The 26127-nt window shown below is 43.7% G+C and overlaps 1 protein-coding gene across 1 annotated transcript; it reads right to left on the bottom strand.

The window, feature by feature from the left end:
* Positions 1–1373: 1373 nt before the first annotated feature.
* On the bottom strand, positions 1374–24423 carry CUNH1orf94 (chromosome unknown C1orf94 homolog). Its single transcript, XM_006027007.1, has 6 exons — positions 24066–24423; positions 8420–9090; positions 7039–7208; positions 4754–4828; positions 2776–2960; positions 1374–1446 (listed from the first exon to the last, which is right to left on the bottom strand). The coding sequence occupies exons 1-6, from the start codon at positions 24308–24310 to the stop codon at positions 1374–1376; spliced, it is 1419 nt and encodes a 472-aa protein (XP_006027069.1). The 5' UTR covers positions 24311–24423.
* Between the last annotated feature and the right edge of the window lie 1704 nt (positions 24424–26127).

Genomic DNA, 26127 nt, shown 5'->3' with positions numbered 1-26127 from the left:
GATAATGCAGAGGTGTCCTGACTCCTAGCCACTCCCAGCTCACCTACCTTCTAGTTGCAAGTCAGCACCGGGCAGGCAAGAAACAGTATTAATCTTTAACGTATGACTGTTCATAGCATGGTCTAACTTTAGCACTGTGTAATATCCCACCGATCTAGCATGAGCTAGGTGTAACGTATAACTTCTCTCTAAAAGCATCCCCTCAGAGGGGTTTAAATTCACATCTCTTACATGGGAGAACATTCTGCATAGACAAGCCTTAAGTCCACCCTCCCTGCGTGCCACTTGGATCCCCTTCCCCTGCCTGATCTGTTGCTCTTCTTTCTGTTCCCTGTCCTGTGCTCCTTGCCTGATCTGTTCCTCTGCCTTCTGCTCCCTGCCTTATCTGACACTGTATTCCTTGCTCCCTCCTCCATCTGCTGCAAGCCATAGATGGAGGTTGCTCATGCCAGCACTTTTGCTAAGGGGTAGCCACCGTTGCCTTTGGTGAACACCTCCAGACTTTAGTGCATGGAAGGACTGCTACACTACCAGCTCCAGCCTGGTAACACTGCAAATTGTAGGCTGTGACGGGGGCTTCATTTACAGATTTAAAAGACAGAAGGGACCATTATGATCGTCTAGTCTGACCTCCTACACAATCACACGTTATGGGATTCCACTCTTGTTCTGCACATAAGCCAACAGCTTACTGGTTGGTTGACCTACAACAAACATCCATCAAAATCACCTGCAGACAGCCTACTAACGGGCTCTGCATTGATGATATAGTATCAAGCAGCAGCAGGTTCGTTGCAGGGACAAAAGCTCACTGTTTGCACCCGAATCTCTGAATTGAAACAGAGGGAACGTAGTCGAGTAAACTTCTTCATACAAGCCTCCATGATTTGATCTTCCGTAGGGCTAAAAGTTAGATTAGCATCAGGGTTCCAGATGTAAGATACAGTCACGCCAGCCACAGAGGCAAGCAACCTAGCTATTGAATGCCTCGGTGTTAATCTCATTTTGAACACACAACTAGAGTTATTACCTCTGAAATGCATGGCCATGCTCTTGTTCTATCAGCCATCTTTTTTACAGGAAAAATTCAATTTTAAGCAGCTCACGCATTTGTCATAAATAAAACATTTTTATTATTTCTCTCCATCTTACAAAAAGAGAAAACTCTCATTTTCTCCCACTAAACAAAACTCCTTCTTGTGGATGGATTTGTTGTGTAGGTGTTTTGTAAGTTCTTAAGTCATGCAGGATCATTATAGACAGAAATCTTCACGTTGGGGAAAATACAAAGGAAGTCCTTGCTTAAACAGAAAATTCCCAACAGTCTTTGAAGCTTTCCTTTCCACAAGTCTTGCAGCAGAAACCTGACTACTTCAAAAGTTTATACCACTCACAGAAGAGAAATATGGATTAGTCCTCAGAGGTCCACCCAGCGTAGAATTAAACCTAAAAAAACAAAATTTCAAATTAAATCCATCCAATCTTTTTATGTCTTTCTTAGTATTCTCCTTCTCTTGAACTTGTTCTCTCTCCCCCACCCCACCCTGCCTTCCCAGCCCCTCTCTCTGTGACATTGAACTACATTTAACCCTCTTCTGAGGACAGATAAATATGGTGGAAGACCATGGGAATGGGATATAGATAAGTATGTTTTTGCATCTTTTGGTATCTAAATATCTTTAAATTCCCAAAGCGAAGAGACTAAAGCTTTATGTAGATATTAGATTTTTTTCCTCCCCAAATTTTTCCCATTAGTATTACAGACCAGTGGTCTTCCACCATATCTAGCTGTCCTCAAAGTACAGTCAAATACGGTTTAATGTCATTGCCACAATAAGTGAACTATAGCATCAGGAAGTGTTAACTGAGGGTGGAACAAATTCTGTAGACCATGAAGTCCTCTCCTCAGAGGAGAGGAAGAGTCTTCTCCTCTCTTCCTCCTCCTCTTCCTCTCCTCTCCTCTCTTCTCCTCCTCTCCTGTTTTGCTTGCTGAGCATAGCAAGCAAATTGCTTTGCACGGCTCTTCCTTGGCACCACCTCCTCAGGCAATATTTCTTACGATGTCTTGACTGGGGGATCACTATTTGGCAGCCTTATAATAAAGCTCTCCTGAGAGTTCAAGAACTTGAATAAACATGGAGACAATAAAAATCAGGACAGAGGCTTATAGGTGGGGTATGAAGAGATGGTCTATGGGCAACCTGTATCATTGCTGCCATTAGTGTAACTTTTCTGTGGCAAAACTAGAACTCGAGTCTTTGGAGATATTCCCCACTCTGCAGAGACCTGTTGATTTTTGATGAAACTTTTGATGGGGAGGTGTCAAGGAGAATTGTTTAAAATGTACTTGTTTCAAGAGTATCAACACAATTCATTTTTTTACCATTGGAATGTGTTCTTTTTATCAGATAAAAAACATTTTGCTGTGCCTTCTTATTACAGTGCCTCATTTTTCTTTACTTTTCATCTTCTAATTTTAAGTACAATATGTAGATGCCATGTTTTAGACCACAACGTTTCAACTTGATCAAAATAAATAATTCTAGATGTCCTCAAATCAAAATTGAGTTATAATTTCCATTCTGGGATAACGTCATTTTTTTTTAACTCTAGCTTGGAATGAAGGGAACTTTAACATGCTAGCAGTCCCCACAGGATGGTGATCCCATTTTTTGACCATATCTAGGCAGCAAATTCCATTTGGTTTTGCAATAACACAACAAACCCTCCTGTAAAGTGCTAACCGAACTATTCAACACGTTTGCATGGACATACCCGTATAAATGAGGGAATTGATACTGCGGTCCATCACCTGCCATTGCTGGTGGATCACGTATATTGCTAGATGGCTTGAGGAGGTTCCTCTGCTGGTATGAATAATTGGGATGGACCAGAGGGACATAGTTCAATAGAGGGGTGTAAGGTGACCGAAAAAGGTGCTGTGGATTGTAAGGAGTTACCTGTAAGGGAAGGAAATGTAATATGAGAGATGAGGTGAAACAGAATCATTGGGTGCAGACACGTTATATTTGTCATGTGAAAGCACTCTACAGCCATGCCCTTAGCTCCAGTCCACCTGCCCCACCCTCCAGTGCCAGCTGAAAAAACCCAGACTGAGCTCCCTCTCCTGCTCCCATTCTGAAGATAGCACCAAGGTTGGGAGGGGAGAGGGGAAGGGCTAGAGGAGAACAGCTGCACTCACAGCAGCTCCAAATTGCTCCAAATGTCTCTTGGGTCCGGGGGATCGCTGTAACTCATGGCGCTTCCTGCAAACCGCTATGAGTTACAGTGGGGAGCTGCACTTCTGTCTGTGCCCATTTAGAGCTTGATCTTATAAGTGACATTTGGAACTAGAAAAGGCTGAAATATTTCAAAATTGTTAATGAGGTTGTGGTGGGGGGAAGTTTGCTATGTCATTTTTTATAAAATCTTTCATTTTCTTTATAACCACAGGCTGGTTGTAACTTGGGGGGCGGGGGGGGGAGAGATGACTACATACCTATATCTCCTAAAGCAAGGGAAAGATTCTTTGGGTGAAAAAGCTTATGAACTTCCCCACCCATATCAGGTTAATTTTGAACAGTTGAACCAAACCTTCAATTCCTCCCAGTGGCACAAGGGGTTGAGAGTACTCAGCACCTCCCAGTATGCTGTTCATAAGACAGTTAAGGCATTCATGTTATTATACGTGCCAACAAGAACAAAAAAAAAATCTTGGGTCACTTCCTGAAGAAGCCTTTCCAATGGCACAAAAATCAAAGATCTTGCACCAGGCAAGGGTTCCTCCCCTTAACTGCTATGGATTTTTTTTTTCTGCAAAGAAATAGTGATACTATTTAGGTCCGTCTCATCAGGCTAAGTGGGAGAAAAGCACTCCTTAGATACATCTTTAATTGGATAGAGAGCTGCAGTGATGTTTGCTATGATATGCATAACTATCCAACTTTGACCAAAACTGCCCAACAGAACTTAAACTAGTACCTTGGACTTCCTAGCTCTGTTGAGTTAGCCACTGGAACACACTGGCCCACATGTATGGCTACAGCATTGTGTAACATTTCTGTAGGATATTGCACTTTTTTTTTTTACTCCCCACTAGGGATAATACTGTAATGCCTGTGAGACACTGACTGTTATGCTTTCAAAGTGATGGCATGTTAACTTCTTTCTTAGTTCACGTTTTAGCTTTTATAACTACTGTGACTACTTCTTCCTCTTTTTTTTTTTTCCCTTTTCTTCTTTTTTTAAGTGTCCAGCTGGAGAAACTCGCTTTCATCTGACCAAAAAGGTTGCAGTGACATGTCAGATCACTTCTGCTGAGGCTCTTCTCATGACTTTGCAAGCCAACTCCAGCTCTCTGCTGTGCCTCTTACTGTCAGAAAATATCTTGCAGCAGCCCATCCATTGTTTTCATCATTCATAAATTAACTTAAAATAGAAATGCACATTTCAGAAGGCTGATTGCGCTGTTCTTTAAAAAAAACCAAAAACCCTTTCCTGAGTTAATCTATAATGGAACATGAGCAATTTGTTTTTTTAATTAGAGATTTGGGGCCAGGTCCTTGACTAGTGTAAAAGGTGTAACTCCGTACAGCTATACTTATTTACACCATCTAAGCATCTAGCCCCCAAATCTATTTTTGCGAAAGCATCAACGTCAGTCATGCCACATGACAAACTGCTCTGACTAATCTATTGTGCTTAGCATCTGTGTACTGCAAATTAAAGCATATCCATAACCATTTAGACACACCTGTCTTGAATAGCATCCTAGAGAAGGGTGTATAGTCTGCTGATATGGCATCCGCATTCTCTGATGATACAAGCCCTGTTAAATATACATAAGACACAAGTATGAAACAGGCTGACTTGGTATGTTAATTATTGCTGTGCAATACTTAGCTTTTTTTTAAGAGATGCTATCTGTTCAAAGGAGTGACATTTATTCGGTACATGTAGGCCAAATTCTCTTCTTTACCTCCCCAAATATGGGTTTCTTTTACTGAATGCTCCACCATATTTGGGAAAGAGCTCATTTTTCTACTGACTTCAGTGAGAAATGAAAAAATCATGAGGGCACATAATAGCTTAGCCCCCACTATGCATTCACCTCTGAAGGAAACAGCTCAGCTCTATGAAATGCAACTGCAAATAACAAGGTACAAAAATGTACCCACAAAAGGAAGAGCCGAGATGAGGCCTACAAAAGAATTTAGCCCTAAAATTAGGATTTTCAAAGGTATTCCCGGTGTTTAGGTGCTCAGAGCTAAGGTGAGTGCTTAAGTCTACTTCTGAATATACCAAACTCATTTTTCATGGACTAAGATGAAAAATGCTATTATGAGGCAAAAAGATCTGGATCTAGTTGAGGAACTTTGCTTCTTGCACAAAAGGAAATGACACAATGGGATCTCTCGAGGAAAATGAGAATGGCACGTGCAAATAAGCCAAAGGGTGATGAAGCTCAGCCAGGTAGGGGGGGACTCGTGTGGTTTGAGCAGGTTCTAGGGTGACAAGCAATGAGCTGTGGGCACGTAAAAGACAGAGGACGGACCTGCTTTCACAGGCCTGTTCCACCTTTCACATGCTCAGTGAAAGAAATGGAACAGGCCTAATAGAAACTTTTTTCTCACAAGATGAATTTCATCTGCTAAATGCAAAATCAGAGATTCGAATGAAGGGATAGAGAGAAATTGATCAGTCACAGAAACTCGGAGTTTGTCGTACATGACCCACGGATTGTATCGTTTGGCAAACACGCCATGAAAGCTTGTGGAATCAGTACATCTGTCTGCTCTAATGAATGTTAATAAACCTCAACATAGCATCTTTCATGCACGGGTCCTAAAAGTCACCATATTCAGTAGGAATCTGTGTCTGTCTGAGGATCTATCTAAATTCATTTCACTGAAGGACCCAGGATCACAATCTGGGGTTCTGCTGAGATACCTTCAAATTCAGGCGTTTGATTTATATGTGGACATGGGATTCCACTACACAATCCTACACGTAAGAAAAGTAACATCCTACTAAAAGACATGGCTATAGGTTGGCATGTGAAAAACCCACATAACTGCAAGCCAGAAATAAGAAACTAGTGAAATTCTGGATAGGTTACAGTTCAGTGTGTTTGTGTGATATATATGTATAGATAGATAGATAGATAGATATAATCTATAGATATCTATCTATATCACAGAGATAGATATAGATAGATATATCTCTAATCTAGAGATATCTATCTATATCACATCTATCTATCTAGATAGATATCTATATTGATATAGAAATCTATCTATATCTACAGATTATATTTGTAATATCTATATATCTAGATAGAGATATCTATCTATAGATATAGATATATAATCTATACATATAGATAGATATATGTATATCTATATGTATATCTATATGTATCTATCTATAGATATAGATATCTATCTAGATAGATAGATAGATATATAATCTATAGATATAGCTAGATAAAGATAGATATAGATATCTATCTATCTAGATAGATAGATATTATATATATAATCTGTAGATATAGATAGATATCTATAGCAATAGATGATATTATATATATAATCTATACATATAGATAGATATAGATATCTAGATAGATAGATAGATATTATACACACACACACACACACACGCAAACACACACACGTGTCTATACACATACACACACTGAACTGTGACCTATCCTGAATTTCACTAGTTTCTTTTGTTTTATTTTTGGCTTGCAGTTATGTGGATACACACACGCACAAATAAGATAAGTCCCAGTGCAGTATGAACATACCCAATTCACTAAACTACAAGCGCTTGGCGTATGTTTTTTGCCTCACAAATTCACTTTGTGTTTTAGTGTTCATAGCTGGACATCCGTCTAGTTTCTACACCACAAATCACAAGGTAGGTTTCAAAGCAATGGCAGCTAGAACCACAGCTTTGTCAGTGCAGGCTGCAGTATATCCCAGACCTCTCACAGCCAAAAAAAGGAAAGGGGTATTTTTATTTTTGTATTACCTGGAACTGTGGGAAACCCGAATGGTTTGGAAAGATGGGAGGTGGAGGAAAGTTAAGGTTAAGCCAAAAAGGGTGGTTTAACGTCGCAGTTGTTGAATTGGTAGGGAAACGTGGTGCGAAAATGCTTCCACTGTATTTAAAGCTGTTTTTGTCTGATGGTGCGGTAGTTACTGTAAAACAAAATGAGGTTAAACACATTGTTAACAGACACGCTGCACTTTTCTATGCTCAACTGCAGATCGCTCCAATTAAACAGGTTGTGCTTCACCCATAAACACAATCTGCTTAAGGTCTCAGCTACTTCTCCTGGCTACAGCCCTGCAGTGCTGAGACCCAAATTCAAGAATTTGCAATTCAAACTCACTTGTCAGACCATTAAACTCTGCCCTTAGAAGACCTGGATCAGACAATTTAATTGTCTGAGTCATAGGTATGAATGAAATTGCTCATTTAAAGTAAGAGCAGAACAGCCCCTTTTGCCCCCAAATCAAGAAACTTTGCTCCAAGTTGAAAACCCTTCTTGGGGTTAGGAAACAAACAAGTGGCGTTTTGTTCGTGTTAATTTTTGAGCATCTCTGAGTCGTGATACAGCTGGCCCAAGATTTTGAAAATGGAAAAGCAAGGTGCAAACATAACTGGTTTTGCCTGTCCTGAGTCATGCAAAAGGATTGATTTTTTTTTTTCAGCACGTTCCAATAAAAGAGACTGTCTCAGGTTGGAGAGTCATTTTAAAATACAATAATTTCCAAAAGACTCTAACCATTTCTGGAAAATACTGGCCCAGGAGGTTAGCTGAGCCTTTCAAGGAGTTCAAGCTAACGCAACATGGAGTGAATGGAAGGGCCTGTTGACTTTCTTCGACATGGGACTACATTATGCATCATTCATTATCATTTATCCATCGCTTTGTTTATCCCAGTGTAGCCCATGAAGTTAAAGCATCCCTTTGATGTTATACAAAGAGAAGGAGACCTGCCAGGTTTATCGCTAAACAAAATGGCACTGAATGCAGTAGATATTCAGTGGGGAATTGTTTTAAACAGCATTTCATACTGGCTTCTTTGAAAAGGTATTAGTTAATCCATGCATTCAGAGCTTGATAGTTATGGCCATTCTGAACCTGCAATATTACTACTTGGGAGAAGGATCCTGAGTTGATCCCAGCAAGATGAGAGACGGAGATCATGTCTGACAGGAAATACGAAGTCCCAGTATGGAAAAAGTTGAGAACCACAGAGCTAATCGGGTATACAAGGCTTTGGAAGGACATCACTATACGGCCACACTTGTTCATCGCCTCTCCCTCTAAACAGCTCCTTATTTGTTTTATTTTTGCCCATCGTTCCTAAATCCCATTCACCCACCATCTCATGATACACACCTGGAGTCTGTAGCGCCTCAGCCACTAAATCAGGGTTGGTCTTCGGGCAGATCTTGGAAAGCCCTAGGATCTGCTTCTTCTGTCCTGGAGCTTGACTTTCCACGGTTGTGGTGGTTAAAGGGGTTGCTGCTGCGCTCTCCTTCTGGCCGAGGGAGCTGAGTTTGCTATTTTGTAGGAAGTCCTTGACCGTCTTGGCTTTCTCTGCCACTAGCTGCTTGTCGGGAGCTTTGGCGGTCTCCGTGTGCTTCACTGGAAACTGCACCAGTAACTTACTGATCTCTAGGTTAGACGCTTCTATGTTAGTGATGCCATTGTCCACCCCTTTTGAGTTCTTGCTGCTGCATTTTGCAAGGCGTGAACTCTCCGCGATGGTGGCTTTTGTAGACAGCTGTGCATCACAGAGAGCTCTTAGCTTCCTCTCCCTTTCTTTGCTTCCAATCATGGCTTTGTACACACTTTCCACTCCTTCTGTTTCATCTAGTAACTGGTCCCTGTTGGAAGGTGGAATCAGGCTGCTGTTTGAAGCTGTCTGACTTAAGGTAAAGTCTGTTTTCTTGCCTTCCTCTGAACCTTGCATTTCTGTCTCATTAATGGTCTCCTGTGTAAGGCTCAAGTATTCCTGTTCCACCAGAAGAGAAATTTCATCTTTGACACAGTTCTGTTCCAAGGATCTACATGAAAGAGAGAAATCTAACATAGATAATGCACATCCAAAAGGGAGAGCTGAAAATCACTTAGATGAAAATGCATTAATGGAGGGCAAAGAATTATTCTAAGATATGTGCTTAAAATAAAGAGAAGACATTTGGATCTACAAATATATACAGATATATACACACATATACATATACTTATATAGATGTATGCATGCATGTATATATCTATATGTATGTATGTATGTGTATATATGTATATATGTGTGTGTATGTGTGTATATATATATTATGTGTGTGTATTATGTGTGTGTATATATACACACACATATGTGTATGTGTGTGTATATATATACACACACATATACACACACATACACACACAAATATTTGGATCTACAAATATATACATATATACACACAAATATACATATATATGTATATATATATGTATGTATATTTGTATATATACACAAATCTCTCTGTCTCTATATAGATATATCTACATATAGAGATAGCTATATCTATATATATATCTATACACATATCCATATATTCCTATATCCCTAGCTATATCTATATTTCTATATATATAGGTATATCTTTGGAAATATAGATATAGATATGGATATATGGATATGTGTATATATGTATATATATATATAGCAAAATGAAGCAAAAGCTTTGTCTACAGCAAGGAAATGATCCATGGCTGATCGTGGGGGCCAGTAACAGAAATAAGTGTTTTTCTTAGCATAGATGATCATCCATCAAGTGATGAAAGAGAAGAAAAACAATACCGTCTTTTATCAAAAAATTTCTTCTCTGGTGCTGACATTTGAAATGTTGATAAAATTGGATCAAACCTTGGGGGGAGAAATAATCTAGTTTTTTACAAAGTTCAACTGAAGCCTATTTAGGCAGATAAATGACCCTCATGATAGGAACAGAGCACGTAACCACTAATGAACTTTTATTCTTAAACGGGTCTGAGGGAGGGAAGTTGTATTCTCCAGTTATTCATCAACATGAGACAAAAGAAAGAAAGTTGAGCGACTTGCTTCGTGACAGAAAGAGATTTCACAGCTAAATGAAGTATTAAACCTAAACCCTTACATTCCAGTCCTGGCTAAAAATTGCTCAGACTAGCTTTCCTCCCTGTGATTACTTAGGGGACCAATACGAATGGAGTGGCTCCTTTAGAGAAGGAGTAAAACTAACAGCAACACAATTGTTTGCTGGAAACTTTGGGGATAGTTTAGAGGCTGATTAAGGCTGTTTTAAATCAAATGAATTGGACCTTCAGTGCAGTCTGCAGAGATGTTTGCTGGGATGGGCTGGAAGAGTCTAGCGGGTGTTTGGAGGACGGAGCCCTGAATTTGAAGGCACGCGGGAAGTCTCTGTCATCTGCCACTTGCAATAGTTCTTTCTCTCCAAAAGCACTGAATTTTTATTTTTAACCAAACTGAACACTCTGGCTGTAGCTTTCAAACATAGGCACACAAAGTCAGGCTCCTAAATCAATACTGCTGACCTAAAAGTGTCTGATTTTTCCAGAGGGGCTGAAAACAGTTCAGCTGCAGTCCAGGACCCCTTTCTTGTTGGAGGTGTCTGGATGGGAACCCCCACACCAAACCCTAGTGAAGCCAACAGGGCCAAAGGAATTTGCACACCCAGAACTCGTTGCAAGATAAGGGCTCTGCATGTCAGCTTGGACCTCTGTTCACTCAGCATTTCTGGAAATCAGACCACTTCTATGTGTCAAATCAGGAGGTTAGGAGCTTAATTTTAAGCATCCTTGTTTGAAAAGCCTAGTTCTGAGCATTTAACAGGACCAATGGGTTAAGTCTCAATGCATTTTTCTGTGACTGACAACAAGCTGCAGGCCACCACTCCAGCTCCTAAACTGAGCTCCCCATCTCTACTCCATTGTGTTCACCTGCAGCTCCTTAAGTCACTCCTCTGCAGTAGTTTTGACTTAATCCTTCAACCCTCTGTGAATACCCTGCACAGTAAAACCTGATCCCCTCAATCCTGGAAGTAAAAACCATCTCTGCATTATATGCTCTGCTCTAGGGTCCCTAACTGCAGCAATATCGTTTGTCTTTCAAGGCCGTCATTTTATAAAGGCTTATCCGTGAGCCTGGTATTACAAGCATGTGCCTAAACCTTTGCAGAAGCAGCACCTAAATTTAAAGTCCACAGCACATTAGAAAAGAGAGCTGGAAAGCAGGGGAAGATTCATGGAAGATCACTTAGGACCAAGCTCTTCAAGATATTTTGGGACCTAAGTACCATCCATTGAAAGTGCGGGACTCAGAGCAACTCCATGGCAAAACCAAGTAGTTGACCCATGCATTAAGTCAGTGTGTTGCAGGGAGCTGGGTAACGGCCCCACCTGGGATGAATTAGCGGCTTCCCAGGTGTTGAAGTGCTTAGTGATGAGGAGAGGTTGTGTGAGGGCTCGGAATAGGGACAGGACTAGGAGTGGGGTTTGCTATATGAGTTGGTATTTGCTGCATAGGTAGTAGAAAAGTCCTTTAAGCCAGATAGTAAGACCTGGTTTATATATCTTGATTGCCAGATTAATGCAGCGGTGTTGGTGCTGGACCAATGAAGGCATCAGGGGTGGGAGTGGAAGGAGGGACATGCTGATCCAAGTGCAAGCTTCCACAAAGCCCCTAGCTGGTGAGATCCAAGCACCTGGGCAAGCTAGGATAGGGACAGCGCCTGATGCTGGGCTTGGGGAGACCCTACTCAGGGCAAGACACAGGCAGGATCGAACCGAGCAGCCACCCGAGGCCTGGACAGAAAGGGAGCCCAAAAATGGTAACTTAAAAAATTATTATTTAATATCATTATCTCTAATGAAGGGGGGCTCGATACTAAAAGTTCACCTGGGGCCACCAGGAGTCTAGGTATGATGCTGACCCTACTATGTGGCATTTAGGATGTTGCAGCCTCATGACCTACAGTCCTACACCCCTGCTTAACCCTACCCCTCTCCCCAGGGAACAGCCCCACCGAAGTCAAGGGTCTACCTGTACATCTAAAATGGGGATTCTCAGCCTCTTTAGACTCAAAGCAGCTCTCAATCAACTCAAGACATCCTGTGGAAAATGGAAGCTTTGTTTTCACTCATTTTTTTGACTACAGAAAAATAATTGAGAATCTTTGTGTTGCAGAGAGCTTAAAAAGACCTCGACAGGTCAAATTTTTTTTAATATTATGGATTCCTATTTGAAATCTCTGGGTTAATCCTGTTTGTACACCTTGTAGCACTAATGTTTTGTGGCATCTGATAGCACCCTTGGAAGGATCGTAAGGGTGCAACAGGATCCGGGCTGAGAATCGCAGCTCTGGAGTTAAGCAAACCTGTTTGCAGGGTTAGGATGGAACAATGTTGTTGCTATTTATCTATTTAGACGTATACCTGCCCTATCCTAAAAGGTTCAAAGTAGCTTACAAAAATGGACAAGCAACCCAAAGATAAGAAATAACAAGCTCCCCAAATGATACTCCAAAACTTCAGACCTCCTCCCTACCCCACTCTCAACTACCATGCCCCAGCCTAACACCCATAAAAGTAAACCCTTCAGCCAGCCTCGACTATGCTTCCCAACTGGTATTTCCATCCAGGTATATGAAACCTCTTCCATTACCACTACATAGCAAAACTGAAGATGAGTAACATGCTTTAATCTGTATGTGTAAAGTCAAAGGTGAGAGGTGGGGACATTGGAAGGGGGAGGCTTTTTTTTGCCTGGGGCTTTGACAAAAAAAATCCTAAAAAAATCTTTTGGCCCTTGTTCACCAATAGGCTGCGTCTTGTGCATCTGCAAAGTGAGCGTGAAATACTTTGGAAATTTAGGATGACACTGCTTATCCCTGCTTTGTCCTGGTGTGTGGGTCTCCTGTTGTGCCACAACAGCGTCTGAGTGCCACAGTCCAGTAGTGCGACGCATCACCTACAAGCCTTGAACACAAAGGATATTCCTGGCCGAAACCGCTACATGCAAGGTGCCTGACTGTGGTGAATTGGAGCCATTTCATGGTAAGAATATTTTTCTTTTTCTTTTAAGCACGTTTTAATTATGGATTTGCCCAAAGTAGCTCCCTATTCCAAAGTGCTACTTCCCTCTTTTGCCTCTGGCTGGGAGTGTACCGCTCACTCCTTTCCAAAAGCAATTATAACTTAATGCCTCGTCTCTTCTTTGTTTGGGGGCTTGGGTGCCTAGACATGTGCTATACATGTACCTGTGTCTAAACAGGCTGCTATACTTCTTAGCAAATCATAAATGATACATTTTCCTAATTATCTTTGCTTATGGAATAACTCTATAATTAGGGTTTTTAAACTGCATGGCTCTTCCCCTTCCTTTAACACCCCCCCACGACTAACAAATTTCAGTGCAATACTGCAGAAATTAAATGAACAGATGGCTCTATGTGATGTATGTGTGCTTTTTTTTTTTGTATGAAGTGCAGCCTTTTTAGTACAGGATTTGAAGTGTACAACCTTCCCCGTCCTCAACCCCTGCCCTCCCTGACTCTGACTTTTACTGGCGTTCCTTTTAGCATTTCCAGTTCCACAGGCTGCAATCTTCATCCTGAAACTCTTCACCCATGTACTTGTATTTGTGTGCCATCAATGTCTGTGTAAGTTTTGGGGGTTTCTTTTGGTCGAGCACACTCCCTGCCCCTCTCCCCCTCCACTACAAACTAGCATGGTCAATGCTGGCATCCCACCAGGCTTGGGGCGAGGGAAGAAGGGGAGGGCAAGGAAAGGTGGGGAGTTGTGAGCTCAGACTCGAGGTTTTTATTGCTTTGGAGAAAGGGAGGTGAAGAAAGTAGACTTTGGAAAGAGGGGATGGTTACCGGGATGTTAAGGGCACCAAGCTGCCTGTATCCCCGTTAAGCAAAAAGAATAATTGTTTGAAGGCAACATTTGAAGCTAACTGCAAACTGGGTTGAGTGGTAAATAGGAACTGTTTAGAGGAATCTGGATGAGCAAAAACACAGGCCACGCTCCTAGGATGGAGGACTGTATTTCCAAGACAGCAGTGACTCAGAAGGACTTGTGAGTCATGGTGGATAATCAAGTAAACCTGAGCCCTTAGAGCAACACGGTATCTAAGACGGCGGATGTGTTACTTGGATGTATAAGCAGGGGAATGCTGGATAAACGTAGACGCTGATATTGAAGCCACGGCACACGGCGCACCAGTGAGAGCATTTACTGGAGCACTCTGTCAATCTCTGGTGTTCACACTTCAAAAAGGATGCTGACAAATCGGAGAGGATTAAGACAAGTGCTACAATAATGATAGAAGGGATAGAAACCCTGCCTCATGGTGAGAGACTAAAGTTCACCCGAGAAAAGGTGCAGAAGGGACTTGATTATGGCCTAGCTACATGGGGAGGAGTTTTCTAGCAGGAGCGTGGTCTTTAGTTTAGCCGACAAAGTCAGGCTAGAAATAAATGATGGTAACAGCTCGCGTGGGGGAGCAACTTGCATCAAGATGTGATGGACTCACTTGAAGACTTTAAATCAGGACCACGGTGGTTAATAGGAGCTGCACTAGTTCAATCACCAGCTATGGCCTGGTGGCAGGGATCACAAGGTCAAACTCTCTGGCTTGTACAAGACGGAGGAGACGAGCAGAATGGTACCTCTGGGCTCAAAGTCTATGAAGGCTTGTTGCTGCCTATGATGCTGGATGCATTATTAGGAGTACTGATAATATGCAAAAACATCCCCTTCTAGCATCCCCCACATAGCACAGTGTTTTTTAAACTATTATATGACTAATCCCTGGATGTATAAGGCCAGCTTCCAAAGAGCATGTGAAATGGAGGAAGGGGAAAGGAAAGTATGGGGGTAGGAGGGAAGGAGAAGGACCAACTGCTCTATGATATCTCAGCACTACTTTATTCTCAAAGCAGAGCACAGCAATATAGCAAACTTCAAGGGATACATAACCAAAAAAAATGTTTTAAGAGCTACTGATGTGGTGGTGTAGCACTTGTTGGTTGGCAACAGAAGGCAAGCTTTAGCACGAGATCTTAAGAGTGCAAAAGGATGGGGAAAGTATGGTGAGCCAGTGATAAGTCACCAGGGCAGTTGTCAGACACCTGGTTTCTATTCCCAGCTTTTGGCTGTGAGACCTTGGGGCAGTCACTTTACTTCTATAACCCACTGAAGAGGGTTATATTTTCCTCCTCTTGGCTTGTGGCTGAAGAGCCTAAATGCTAGGTTTTGTAAAGGAGGGCACCTAGAAGAACATAAAGGATCAAGCAAACATCATGTGCCAGCACAGAGAGTTGAAGTGCTAAAAAAGAGACCCAGAAAGATGGGAAATTCCTTTTCCATAGGAGAAACCCGAGTTATAAATACTGTCAAGGCTTTCCTCTCTTGTTGTGTGACCTGTTTCCCACTCAGCTAGCTGCGGAGAAATGAAGAGCCACGGGGCACGCCTGTGTTTTCAGGAGAGCACGTGTCTAAGGGTTGACAGTAGCATGCAAAGGTCACAATAAATGATTTGCATTTCTATAGTGCCTTTCATCCACAGAGCTCTAGTTTTACCATGAACATTAAATCATGCAACCAGTGCCTGAAATGCCATCATTCCTGGGGAAAGGACAGGTGGGGAGGGATGGAGATTGAAGTTTGCAGTCAAGACCATGCTCTACTCTGGCACAAAAGATGAGGGCAGGAAGTAAAAACTATGTTGTGCCCCCTGGAAATCATGGGAGGCAAATGATGGAAAGAGGGAATGGAAATTGCACACTGGATTTTAGAACCAAAGTTATTTAAAAAGTGTGATTAGCCCTTAATGATAAGGGGTTGAAGCCTCCACGGTTACAGCACATTCTCACACCATCCTGTGTTTTGGGGCTTGATACTGAGCTGGGCTTGACATTGCAGATACTCAACATCATAGGCGAGAAGACTCGCTTCATTTGCAGTTTCTAGTTAATTTTACACATTGCATTTTTGTAGCATCGTGATAATTTAGGGAAATTACCGCACCCATCTGATCAGCAAACCATGTGTGATCTCTTTCTTGGAAGGTGCTGGGCATGTGTGCATCTCGATGCTACTAGCAGGTGCACTTTTCTACTAGTTTTAACACCATCCTATGCTGTTCATTCCTGAAACAGCACTTCAGCATGCCTAACTGTAGACAAAAGCCAGGGCAACGTATGAGCTGTCTGACTCAAAGGAGAAGAACATTGTTAGTGCTGGGTGCTGACACAAACATGAATCCTTACTGAAGAGTTTCTGGCCTGCTGGAAAACAGAAATAGCACTGAAAGCCCTCAAATGTGGTTTGCTGCGCATAAATGAGAGCAGGTGGAGAAGAATGCCCTGTCTGAATTGGCTTAGTAGAGAGAGAAACACTGATGCTAGTGCGTGCGTGTGTGCGCACACATGTGCACACACACACGTACGCCAGTGCCCTCTACTGGCCAGAGCCTTTCAGCTCTTTGCCGTAGTCCTAATGCTGCTAAAAAAATTGCTGTTTTTTGCTCAAATAGGAGGGGGCCGGTGCATTGGGAGAGGCAGCTCTGGGTTCTCTCCCTGCTGTTGTGTTCCAGGTGATTATACCAAAAGTATGAAGGTTTGGGTTGAAGGCTAAAGGTTGGTTGGTTTTAATGCTAAAATGCAAAAAAGTTGGAAGACGGCTGCTCATAGGTATCCTGTGGGCCGGAAGAGAAATAGCCTGGAGGGGAAAGCAGCTTTAAGGCAGACGCACACCAATATCCCTTTCATTCCAAATGGGAAGGAATATTTAACTGGGAGGATCTTGAGGAGGTTTGGAAAGGGGGTGAGGCTTGCACAGAAAGTGCAATGATGCAGAAGCAGAGAGAAATGTAGAACTGTCAGTGGCAGAAGATCCACCGGATGTGGGAAAAGTCTGTGTCGAGAAAGAGGAGGAGGTGCTGTGGCAGAGATGAGCTCCCTGCTGCTACTGATAGCGGTCTGCTGGCAGCTTATGGCCCGTCTGTGCCGCAGCTACCATGAGCTAAGGGGCAGCGCTGTCTGCTGTGTACAGCACGGGCACCTAGGACGTTCCAGTGGCAGCTGATGTGAAGGTTTTGGGGATTGCAATTTTGGATTTAGGCACCTCTCTGTACCCCTTGTAAACAGTTCAAGGAACTAAGGTGTCTCTTATGTAGATACAACACAGCTAACAAAACAGGACCCTGATCTCCTATGCTCCTATGGATATTTCTAATGATGTGCCATCTTCCTATGTCTAAATAGTCCAATAACAAAGCTAGGAGAGTGAAAGAGTCGTTGTTTGTTCAAAAGATTGCATGTGCATTCAAAATGAACTTGGCAGCAATTTACATGAGTCAATATTTTAAAATAATTAAAGTTTAGTTGAATCAAGTGAGGTCACTAGGTTTGATCTGTGACTGCAAATATTGTTACAGATGACAAATTAGGTATTGCCTTAATTTGTGCATTGCAAGGGTTTGGGGTTTGTGTTTTGGTTTGGGTTTTTGAGTTTTTTTTTGTAAGATGTAAATTTGCTTTGGGGAGACTGGAAGCCCTGGACATGGGATATGGATGCTTTCATCTCCAAGTTCAAGGGTAAAACTTTCACCCACAGATCAGGTCCTGCTCACCCTACTCATGTGAGTAGTGGACTTGATTTTGAAAAGACTACTTATAATGTCAGCAGTCTCAGCATTTGATTTTTTTTTGGAGCAGGGTGGAATCATTGACTACCATATTTATTTGAATATAAGACAAGGTTTTTTCCCCCCAATCAGCATGGTGAAAAATAACCCATCTTAAATTTGCAACAAGGGAATCTCATTAAATACATTGTCTATTGTGCTTTTTGATCTATTTAGTTTATCTCCCATCGCTTCTCCATACTTTGATGTATGTTTTAGCACCCTTTCCATCCAAAGTCTCTCTCTAGCTACAGGGGTGTACTTGGTAGCTGAGTTCTAGTTTTTTGTATGTCTGTCTAGCTACTACATTGATATCATCCATGTACAGGACACAATTTACCTCCCCCCTCCCAGTATCTTGACTCCCCTTATGACCTTATTTTTGCTTATTCTTTGTGCTAATGGTTTCATGCCGCACACAGATAGTGGTGACAGGGAGCGTCCTTGTCTCGCCCCTGTATGAATTTTAAAAGCCCCACTTGGGCACCCACTAACTTGGACGTGACTCTGTTCTTTATACAATAACCTTATCCAATATATACATTTCTCTGGGAACCCCACTTTTTCCTAGCACCCTGACTTGTAATCCCGATCCACTCTTCTATATGCTTTTTCTAATCTAGGTTTACAGTAAATGTGTTCGTTTTCCATTCTTGAATGTGGGATAGCGTATCTCCGATACGCTATCCCACATACACGCTTTGGATATCCTTCTACCTGGTCCTGCGCATACTTGGTCTTCATGCATTATCTTTTGAAGGTTTTTCTTTGAAGCCAGTGTCTTAGCCATTAACTTATAGTCCACGTTAAGGAGTGTAATCAATCTCCAGTTTTTCAGGAATTCCTTCTCCCCTTTCTTAAAGAGTCAGATCACAACACCTCTTGTAAAATCTTCCCCTGCCTCTCCTGTTTCTGCTGCTTCCTCAAACACTTCCACTATATCCCTCCCTTTCCCATGCCCAAAATGTTTCATAAAATTTCATAGGCAGTCCATCTGCTCCTGGCGAGTTCCCTCTTTTGTAGGTTTTTAAGCACTCCTCCACTTCCTTTAACCTGATCTTTTCTTTTATCTTCTTTGCTGCTTCCTCCTCTAGTTGCTCTTAAATCTCTCTCAGCAAAACCATCGCATTCTTCCTGTCTACTTCTAGGGCCTGCTTTAAATCACAGGCCCAGCTTGCTGATATTGTGGCCTGATCGTGGTGGAGGCCACCATTTTTACACCCAGATCATGGTGCCCCACACCATCCAAATTGGCAGAGGGTGCAGATTTAGGGTCAGGTTTAATTGCAGCAGCAGAGGCTTTGCTCCCAAGGCCTCTGATTGCTGCTGAAAAGCCCAGCAGCAACAGCCGAGCAGCCCAGGGGAGGGGGGAAGGGACAAAAGGGGCAAGGGGAGAAGAGCGCTTGGGGATGGGGTGTTTTCACCTATGGGCAGGAAAACGGGTGCAGGGTGATTGGGGGCTGCCTTGGCACCACATGTGTGTTCTTCCCTGCCCTAAACCCCTGCCCAGAGGAGCAAACACCCCTTCCCCTACACACCCCCAAGCTCTCTCTTTCCCCCTGTCCCTTTTGCTATTTCCCCCCACGCCCTGGGGCTGCTAGGCTTTTGCTACTACTGGGAATGCAGTGGTGATAGCGTGGTCTGGAGCCAGGGCAGAGCCATGATCTGTGCCTGCGCACACCCCTGCCTGGAGCATGCGGGCTGCAGATCGCAGCTCTGCCCCAGCCCCGGACCACGCTGTCACCGCTGCAAGATCCCAGCCCGGCTGCAGAGCAGCTCTGAGCTTTGCTGCTCATCCCGCTGGGAGGGGAGTGGGGGGCGTGGTATAGCCACCCCACAATTCCCCACTGCCCCACTTAGGGTTGGGGTTGGGGTTGGGGACTGGACTTGAAATGGGTTGGGCTTGTTTTTCAAGGCAGTGCTGCTTTGTTTTTCTCATGAGACTTGTCAACACTGTGCCTGTCTGCCTTCACATTCAGGAAGGCTTTCGTTTTCCCACCTCCCTGCCACTTCCAGCCTCCAGCTCCTCACTCCAGGCTGGAGCCCAGGGGAGTTAATGGTGGGAAGCTGCTTGCTGGCTCTGACTCCAACTCATTCACCACTTTTTCAAGTTACTTTTTCATGATTTTTTCCACCCCCCTGTGTTTTCTTCCTTTTCCCTCCCTGGATCCTGGGCTCATTTATTTGTTCCACCTCCACTTCCTCTGCTTGTTTGACTTCTTTTTTTCCCTTTCCTCCCCGCTACCCCTATGCCTGGGTTCTCTCCTGCTCCCCACCTCCCCTTCTGTTTCTTTTTGAGCCACCTCAGTTAGAGATATTAAACCCCCCTCTTTCTCCTTTCTTCCTTTCGGAGGGGTTTTTGTCCACCGTTTCTACTTCACTTGCCCTCCTCTTCTCCCCATTGTCCCTTTCCGAGTCACGATGTTCCTCGGGGGATCTGACCTTGCTTGCACAAGCTTTGGGACACCTGCAGAATAGGTGTGTCCCCTCTCCCCCCACACACACAATGTTCACCTAGTGCATTTTAGGGACTCATGGCACTCTGCAGCTCTATGCCCCTTCCCTGCACACCTGTACTGCACCATGAGGAGACTGTGTGGACAGATGCCCCTCCTTGCTGTATTGCTTTGGTTGCCCATGGTATATTATAAAACCCCGGCGGGGTCCCAGCTGGATCATAGATGGGAGGTGCTGCATCCCACCTGGGCTGCCACTTACCGGTTCTCAGCACAACTCATACCTGCCATAACCCCATTCAAATACCATACGAGTCTCGCACCTTCTCTACACACATGGCTGCTTGCACATTCAGTTGAATCCACCGTAGTCTTCTGCCTCTAAATCCATAGACATTCTTACTATAATCACTTGTTCTCTTGACTTCTTTCCCCTCTTAATTTTTTCCTCCCACATAACTTGGCATGTTTCTTCCAAAAATCTTCACACCTATGCCTATTCCAGTAAGTAAACTCCCAAGTCTTTAAGTTTTGGAAAGCAATCAGGCTGGTGAGATGATTCTCCTGTACCTCCAGTATCTCAAACAGTACTTTGTCTGTGAACTCGGATCTGTTCCTCTTTGATCCTGTCTTCATCCCATCATGGTTTGAGATTGCTTTTATCCGCAGTCTATGATCCTCCCTGACATCTCAGTGCGTTTTCTGTGCTGTCCCGCCGTGCCGCTCCCGGTGGGCGTTTCGTTGTGCTCCTGCAGCTGGCTGCCTCTCGTTTGACGTGCCTTCTCCTGCTGTTCCTGCTCTATCTCCCATTTTCCCGTGCTCCCGTCTTCCCCCGGAGCCAGTCATGACACCCTTCCCTTGGGGCCAAAAGTGCTTGATCTTGGCCAAAAGGCTGAGATGTTAATGGGAACCTATAAAGATAGATCAGTACAGCCCATCCATCGTAGTGCCCATAGCACTTGTCTGCCCTTAGCATTGGCTCGTTTTGGTGAGCCACTATATTAAATACCCATTTAATCTCTCTTCACCCTCACATCTGAGCTGTGCCTTTCTTTCCCATTTCCAACGATTACTGTTCCTTCACCAGCCTTAAATGTCTGGCAGACCTCACCAAATAGGACCCCGAACACTTCACCTAGAATCCCTCTGTCCCCCCCCACCCTGCCCCCCAGCCTGTTGCATATGATTAGTGTGCCCCCACCCTCCAGGAGGTGGAGCTGGATTAGGTTCTCCTGCACCTCATCTGCATATAGGCTTTGGAGGATCCTTTATGCGGGTGTATCTTGGAGTACACGCACATACTAAGCCATGCCAAGCTGTGTGGTCACCTTGGCTTGAAACACTGTTGACTCTGCTAGGGCCCAGTCCAATGAACTATGTGGCAAATCATGAGCCTTTTGGCTGATATCATGCATAATTTGTAGTATATCTAAAGAGGCTTCTCAGTCTCTTGTGAGCTAAGAACAAGTGGGGGCATCTGAACCCCCAAATCGCTGGGCTTGGGCCCATACATAGGATGCCTACCAATGGATCTGGAAGCATCTGAAGTCCTAGGGTGAGAGCCTGGGATGGAGGACACTCACCGGCTGTAGCACCATACATGGTGTTTAGTACAATTGAGTTCTGCCTGCTCAGTCGATATGGTTTTTGGAACAATTGAGCTCTGCTCAATCGATTTATGATTTGAAACTGATTTGGCTAATTTGATCTGGAGTTAGAAATTTATAAAAATATCTAAATAGGTACAAAAGTGCTGCTTAAATGTGTTTATGGAGTATCTGTGCTAAAACTTGCAGCACTTTCCAGACAGGTCAAATGCATATATTCTGGATGAACTAAGTGTATGGGTATGAGAATCTATAGTCATCTGCCTATATGCAAATTGATTTCAAGGTTAGCATTTTCAAATTTGCCTCTCACTTGCATGTGTTTAGAGAGATCAGTGTCTGATGGTAAGGGGTTTCAGGGGGAAGAATTTGGGGGGCAGAGGGCAAGGGGGCACTTTATAGACACACACACACACACACACACACACACACACACACACACACACACACACACACACACACACACGCTTATTTTCCCTGCTCTTGCAGTAGGAGGTGGACAAATTCAAGTCGCATCTTCAATAATTAGATTCTATACCTGGAAAATTATTATTGGAGGGATCATATTCAAGTAAATTGGGTACTTGAAAGACCAGTTGGCTGTTTGTAATGAAGCTTCTGTATGCTAGGAGCTGTACAGACACGGAACAAGACCAGCCCTGCCCCAAGAGCTTACAGTCAGATAGACAAGAACAGAAATGACTTGCTGAACGTTGCCCAACAAGTCAGTGGTAGAAATATGAGTAGAATACAAATCCTATGGGACCAAGGCTGGTACCCCATTTACTGGACCCCACTTTTCTTTTCTTTCTTTCTTTTTTTTTAATGGATAGAAAATGAATGGGATGGGTCACCCCTGTTCCTAGGCATCTCCCATCATACGCTGTACCCTCTGGACAGCCCGAGATTGCAAATGCAACAGGAAGAGTATTGCGGTATCCTCCTGTCTCCTCCCTAAGTGTGACAAATTTGGTGCAACTTTGTAGCGCGTGGGCAAGGAATTACGAAAGCTGGCTGCACTTGCTGTACCTGCTAAATCAATTATAAAACTCAAAAGTATGTTTCTTCTAAAAATAATTTCATTTCTTAAAAATGGGGTTTTTCATTAAAATTCAGATGAATATTTCATAATTGCATATAGGGTCTTGTACTGCCCATACTAATGGAGCATCTTCCAGTAGTGCATTATTGAGATGTACATGTTTTACATGTCCATAAAGATGTCTGGGCCCAGTTCTGTCATGTCACCTGTGTGCTGGTGTGACTCAATTGACTTCAGCAGATGCTAGAGGAGAACAGTGACTCAATTTGCTATACCGTCTACAAAGTCCATACTGCACTTTGGATAGAGAAGGAAACGATGTGGAAGCTGGGACTCTTGGCTTCAAGTCCTGGATATACCACTACATCTCTGTGTGCCATTGATTCAAATACTTTCCTTTTATTCCTCAGTTTCCCTATCTGTAAAATGGGGACAGTGGCACCAACTTGCCTCTTTGGGAGGCATCATGAATTCTGGTATTAACAATTATTTACTGCATCAGATTAAGATGGACCAGGTCTGTACAGCTGTTACTGGTATGTTGTGTTTTTGTTTAAGACCTGGGAAGTTGCCAGCATGAGCTAATTAATTGCTGGGTTTGTTAATTTGACAATTTTTTTTTTCCTGCTGCAGGAACGTACTATAAATATTGTCCTTTTTAATTTAAAGAGTGTACCTTCTTTCCTCCCCACAACTTACCCTCTGGAGCGAGACTTGGCAGAGAACTTTTTTTTCTGCCAAATCCAGCTTTTCTTTGTAAAGATCAGCTGTTTACAGTAGTTTCCTTATAACACTTTAATTTTCGGTTCTGCTCTTTTGAATGCTTCTTTTGCTTCTTCCTGTAAATATTTTGATTTTTTTTTTTTTTTTAAGCTGCTGTGGGGAACTGAATGCAGCAGCTGCTTACTGTGCTTCAGAATTAGATGTGGCTAGACATCACAGGACGTCATTTTGCATAGAGAAAAAGGATCCTCTTCAGCTTCTGTGATTTGGGCTGTGAAAATAAACCCCTTCTCAATCCTCTTCCCCCCCACCCACACCTCACCCCCTACCCCCCAATTTCTCTTCTCAGCCATGTTGAAAGAACACCTCATCTATTTGTATGCAGGATCCCAACCTGCTGTGGGCCAAAAAGCATAAGAGGGGGGAGAAGCCATTTGAATTGGAGAGGGGGTGGCAATTTGAAATCACTCACTCTTGGGAGACCCTGAGGGGCTCTGGCGGCTCTGGGGGGCCGGTAGGCTGGAGGAACAGTGGTGATGTAGGCTGGAGATCTTCAGAGAGACCTTGAACCCTCTTCCAGATGTCGTGGCAAGCTTTGTCCAAGCTGTCCTGAGGAGTGTTGTGGTGGATCCAGATGTGCCGTGGGAACGGCCCCAGAGGGAATGGCCCTTTGGGGCTTACTGTCGGACCCTGGGGCCCGTTTTCGCCTGTGGGCATCTCTTTGTCTCTTTGCACCCAGAGACCGAAGGCCAATTTTTTTTCAAAGAAAGGGTTCCTGTGGGTACGGAACGGAATGAATAGCAACAAGCCGCGGTAGCTCGGTAACCGCAGAACCCCCGGGCCCGGCAACGGATATGAAGGATAACAACCAGAAGCAGCTGTCGAGGTCCCAGCAGCACCCACCCGACGACACGTAAACGGGAACGCCAGGTCGTCTTAGGAAGACTGAGAGCAGCAGCCGCCGAGGCATCTTGCAGATTCGGCCTTAGGTTGAATTAATTTCATATTGTATCCTGGTGCCCAGGGGGCTCCTTCATCCCTGTGGCCCTTGACATTTGTGTCTCTTCCCAGATGCCTATGTTGGGTCCCCTTCTTATCCTCGGCAGTATAGACTGAAGCAAAGAGGTGGGGTGGGCGTGCAGGGGATACTAAAAGAGACGAAGGCAGGAGGTATGGATGTCCTGTAGTGCCTTGACCTCTGTGGGGGGAGCAGTGCATCTCCCTGGTGCTCCTCACTAACCTCTAAGCCCTGGATTGTACCAGGTCCTAGCAAAGAGTGGGGTCCAGTGGAGAGCCCTTTGGCATGAAGTCCAACCTACGCTCTGCGCTTGGCTTGGTTGCTATTTGAGCTTAGACAGCCAATGTAACCCTCTTTATTGCTCCTCTTCCCCATCCAGCTGTTTGTCTGTTTTGGCGATTTTTTGTTTTGTTTTGTTTTTTTGGTTTTTTTGTGTTCTTCTGATTTGTCTGGGACCAGGACTCAAGTGCTAGCGTAATATCGCTAGCTGTTCCTGCCACTTTCTCTTACCATTGCTACAAACCGGTCCAAGGCATCCTTTCCCTTGTCTTCATTGAGTCTTTTGCATGCTTGGAGCCAGGAGTGGAGCATTTCTCCCACTGTCCTGGACTGTGCCAAAGAACTAGCTCTGATTCTTTTTTTTCTTGGCGTTTCCAGCAGAGCTGGAGATGTATACAAGTTAAAATGGCTTTACTGCACATGGCTCCTGCTGTTTAAGTTGATGCATTTCCACAAGATAGACTGGCTCCTTGCAGAACTGTGCGTCTTTCTACAACTTTCCCTCCATGGATGTGGCTAATGGTATGGCGGGGGTACGTGGGGCATCTATTTCCCCTTTCACTTGCCTCGAAATTCACGGAAGACGTTGCTGGGAACTCAAGCGTTTATTATGGTGTGACCAATTGAGTGTCCTTTGGTTCTCATGGATGGGTCTGAGCTATGACATTTTGGAGCTTGTCAACATTGATGGATATTTGCTTTGGGATTGTTTCTTTTTAACACTTTTCCTATGCAGCACCAGGCACTAGCCATTTACAAACACAAGATACTGGAACATCAATTTCTATTTTAGTAATATGCTGCCTTCATGCACTAGCCATTTTTGCCCTTTACTAGCTCAGATGTTTGAGTGATGTCACCCTCTGGTGCCTGGAGCCCAACAGAAGAGAAAATCCTGAATTCTGGGGCTCCAGTGGAGATGACTATTCATCCTACATAGTGCGTGTCTGCATTTCTGGAGCAGAAGCTTTGGAGTGCCATTTCTGCTGCAAAGCATCACGACATTATCATGGGCTCATTTGGGGGCAGGCGTGCTGGCTATAGTTAAAACTTATCCCATTTCCACTTGGTAAGGGGAGGGCAATCTGAATGGAAGGTAAGAACTAGTGCAAGCCAAATTTTAGAACCGCTATTTACATTCTTAAAATAAAAAAGCCCCCCAAAACACTTGCTCAACTCCTCGGACAGCTGTGCCCACAATGCCGGACTGTACAGAATCAGCAGGCAAGCCAGGCTA

Source organism: Alligator sinensis, unplaced genomic scaffold, assembly GCF_000455745.1.
Source record: "Alligator sinensis unplaced genomic scaffold, ASM45574v1 scaffold547_1, whole genome shotgun sequence".
Taxonomy (NCBI): Eukaryota; Metazoa; Chordata; order Crocodylia; family Alligatoridae; genus Alligator; species Alligator sinensis.
This window is presented reverse-complemented; position numbering and strand designations above follow the sequence as displayed.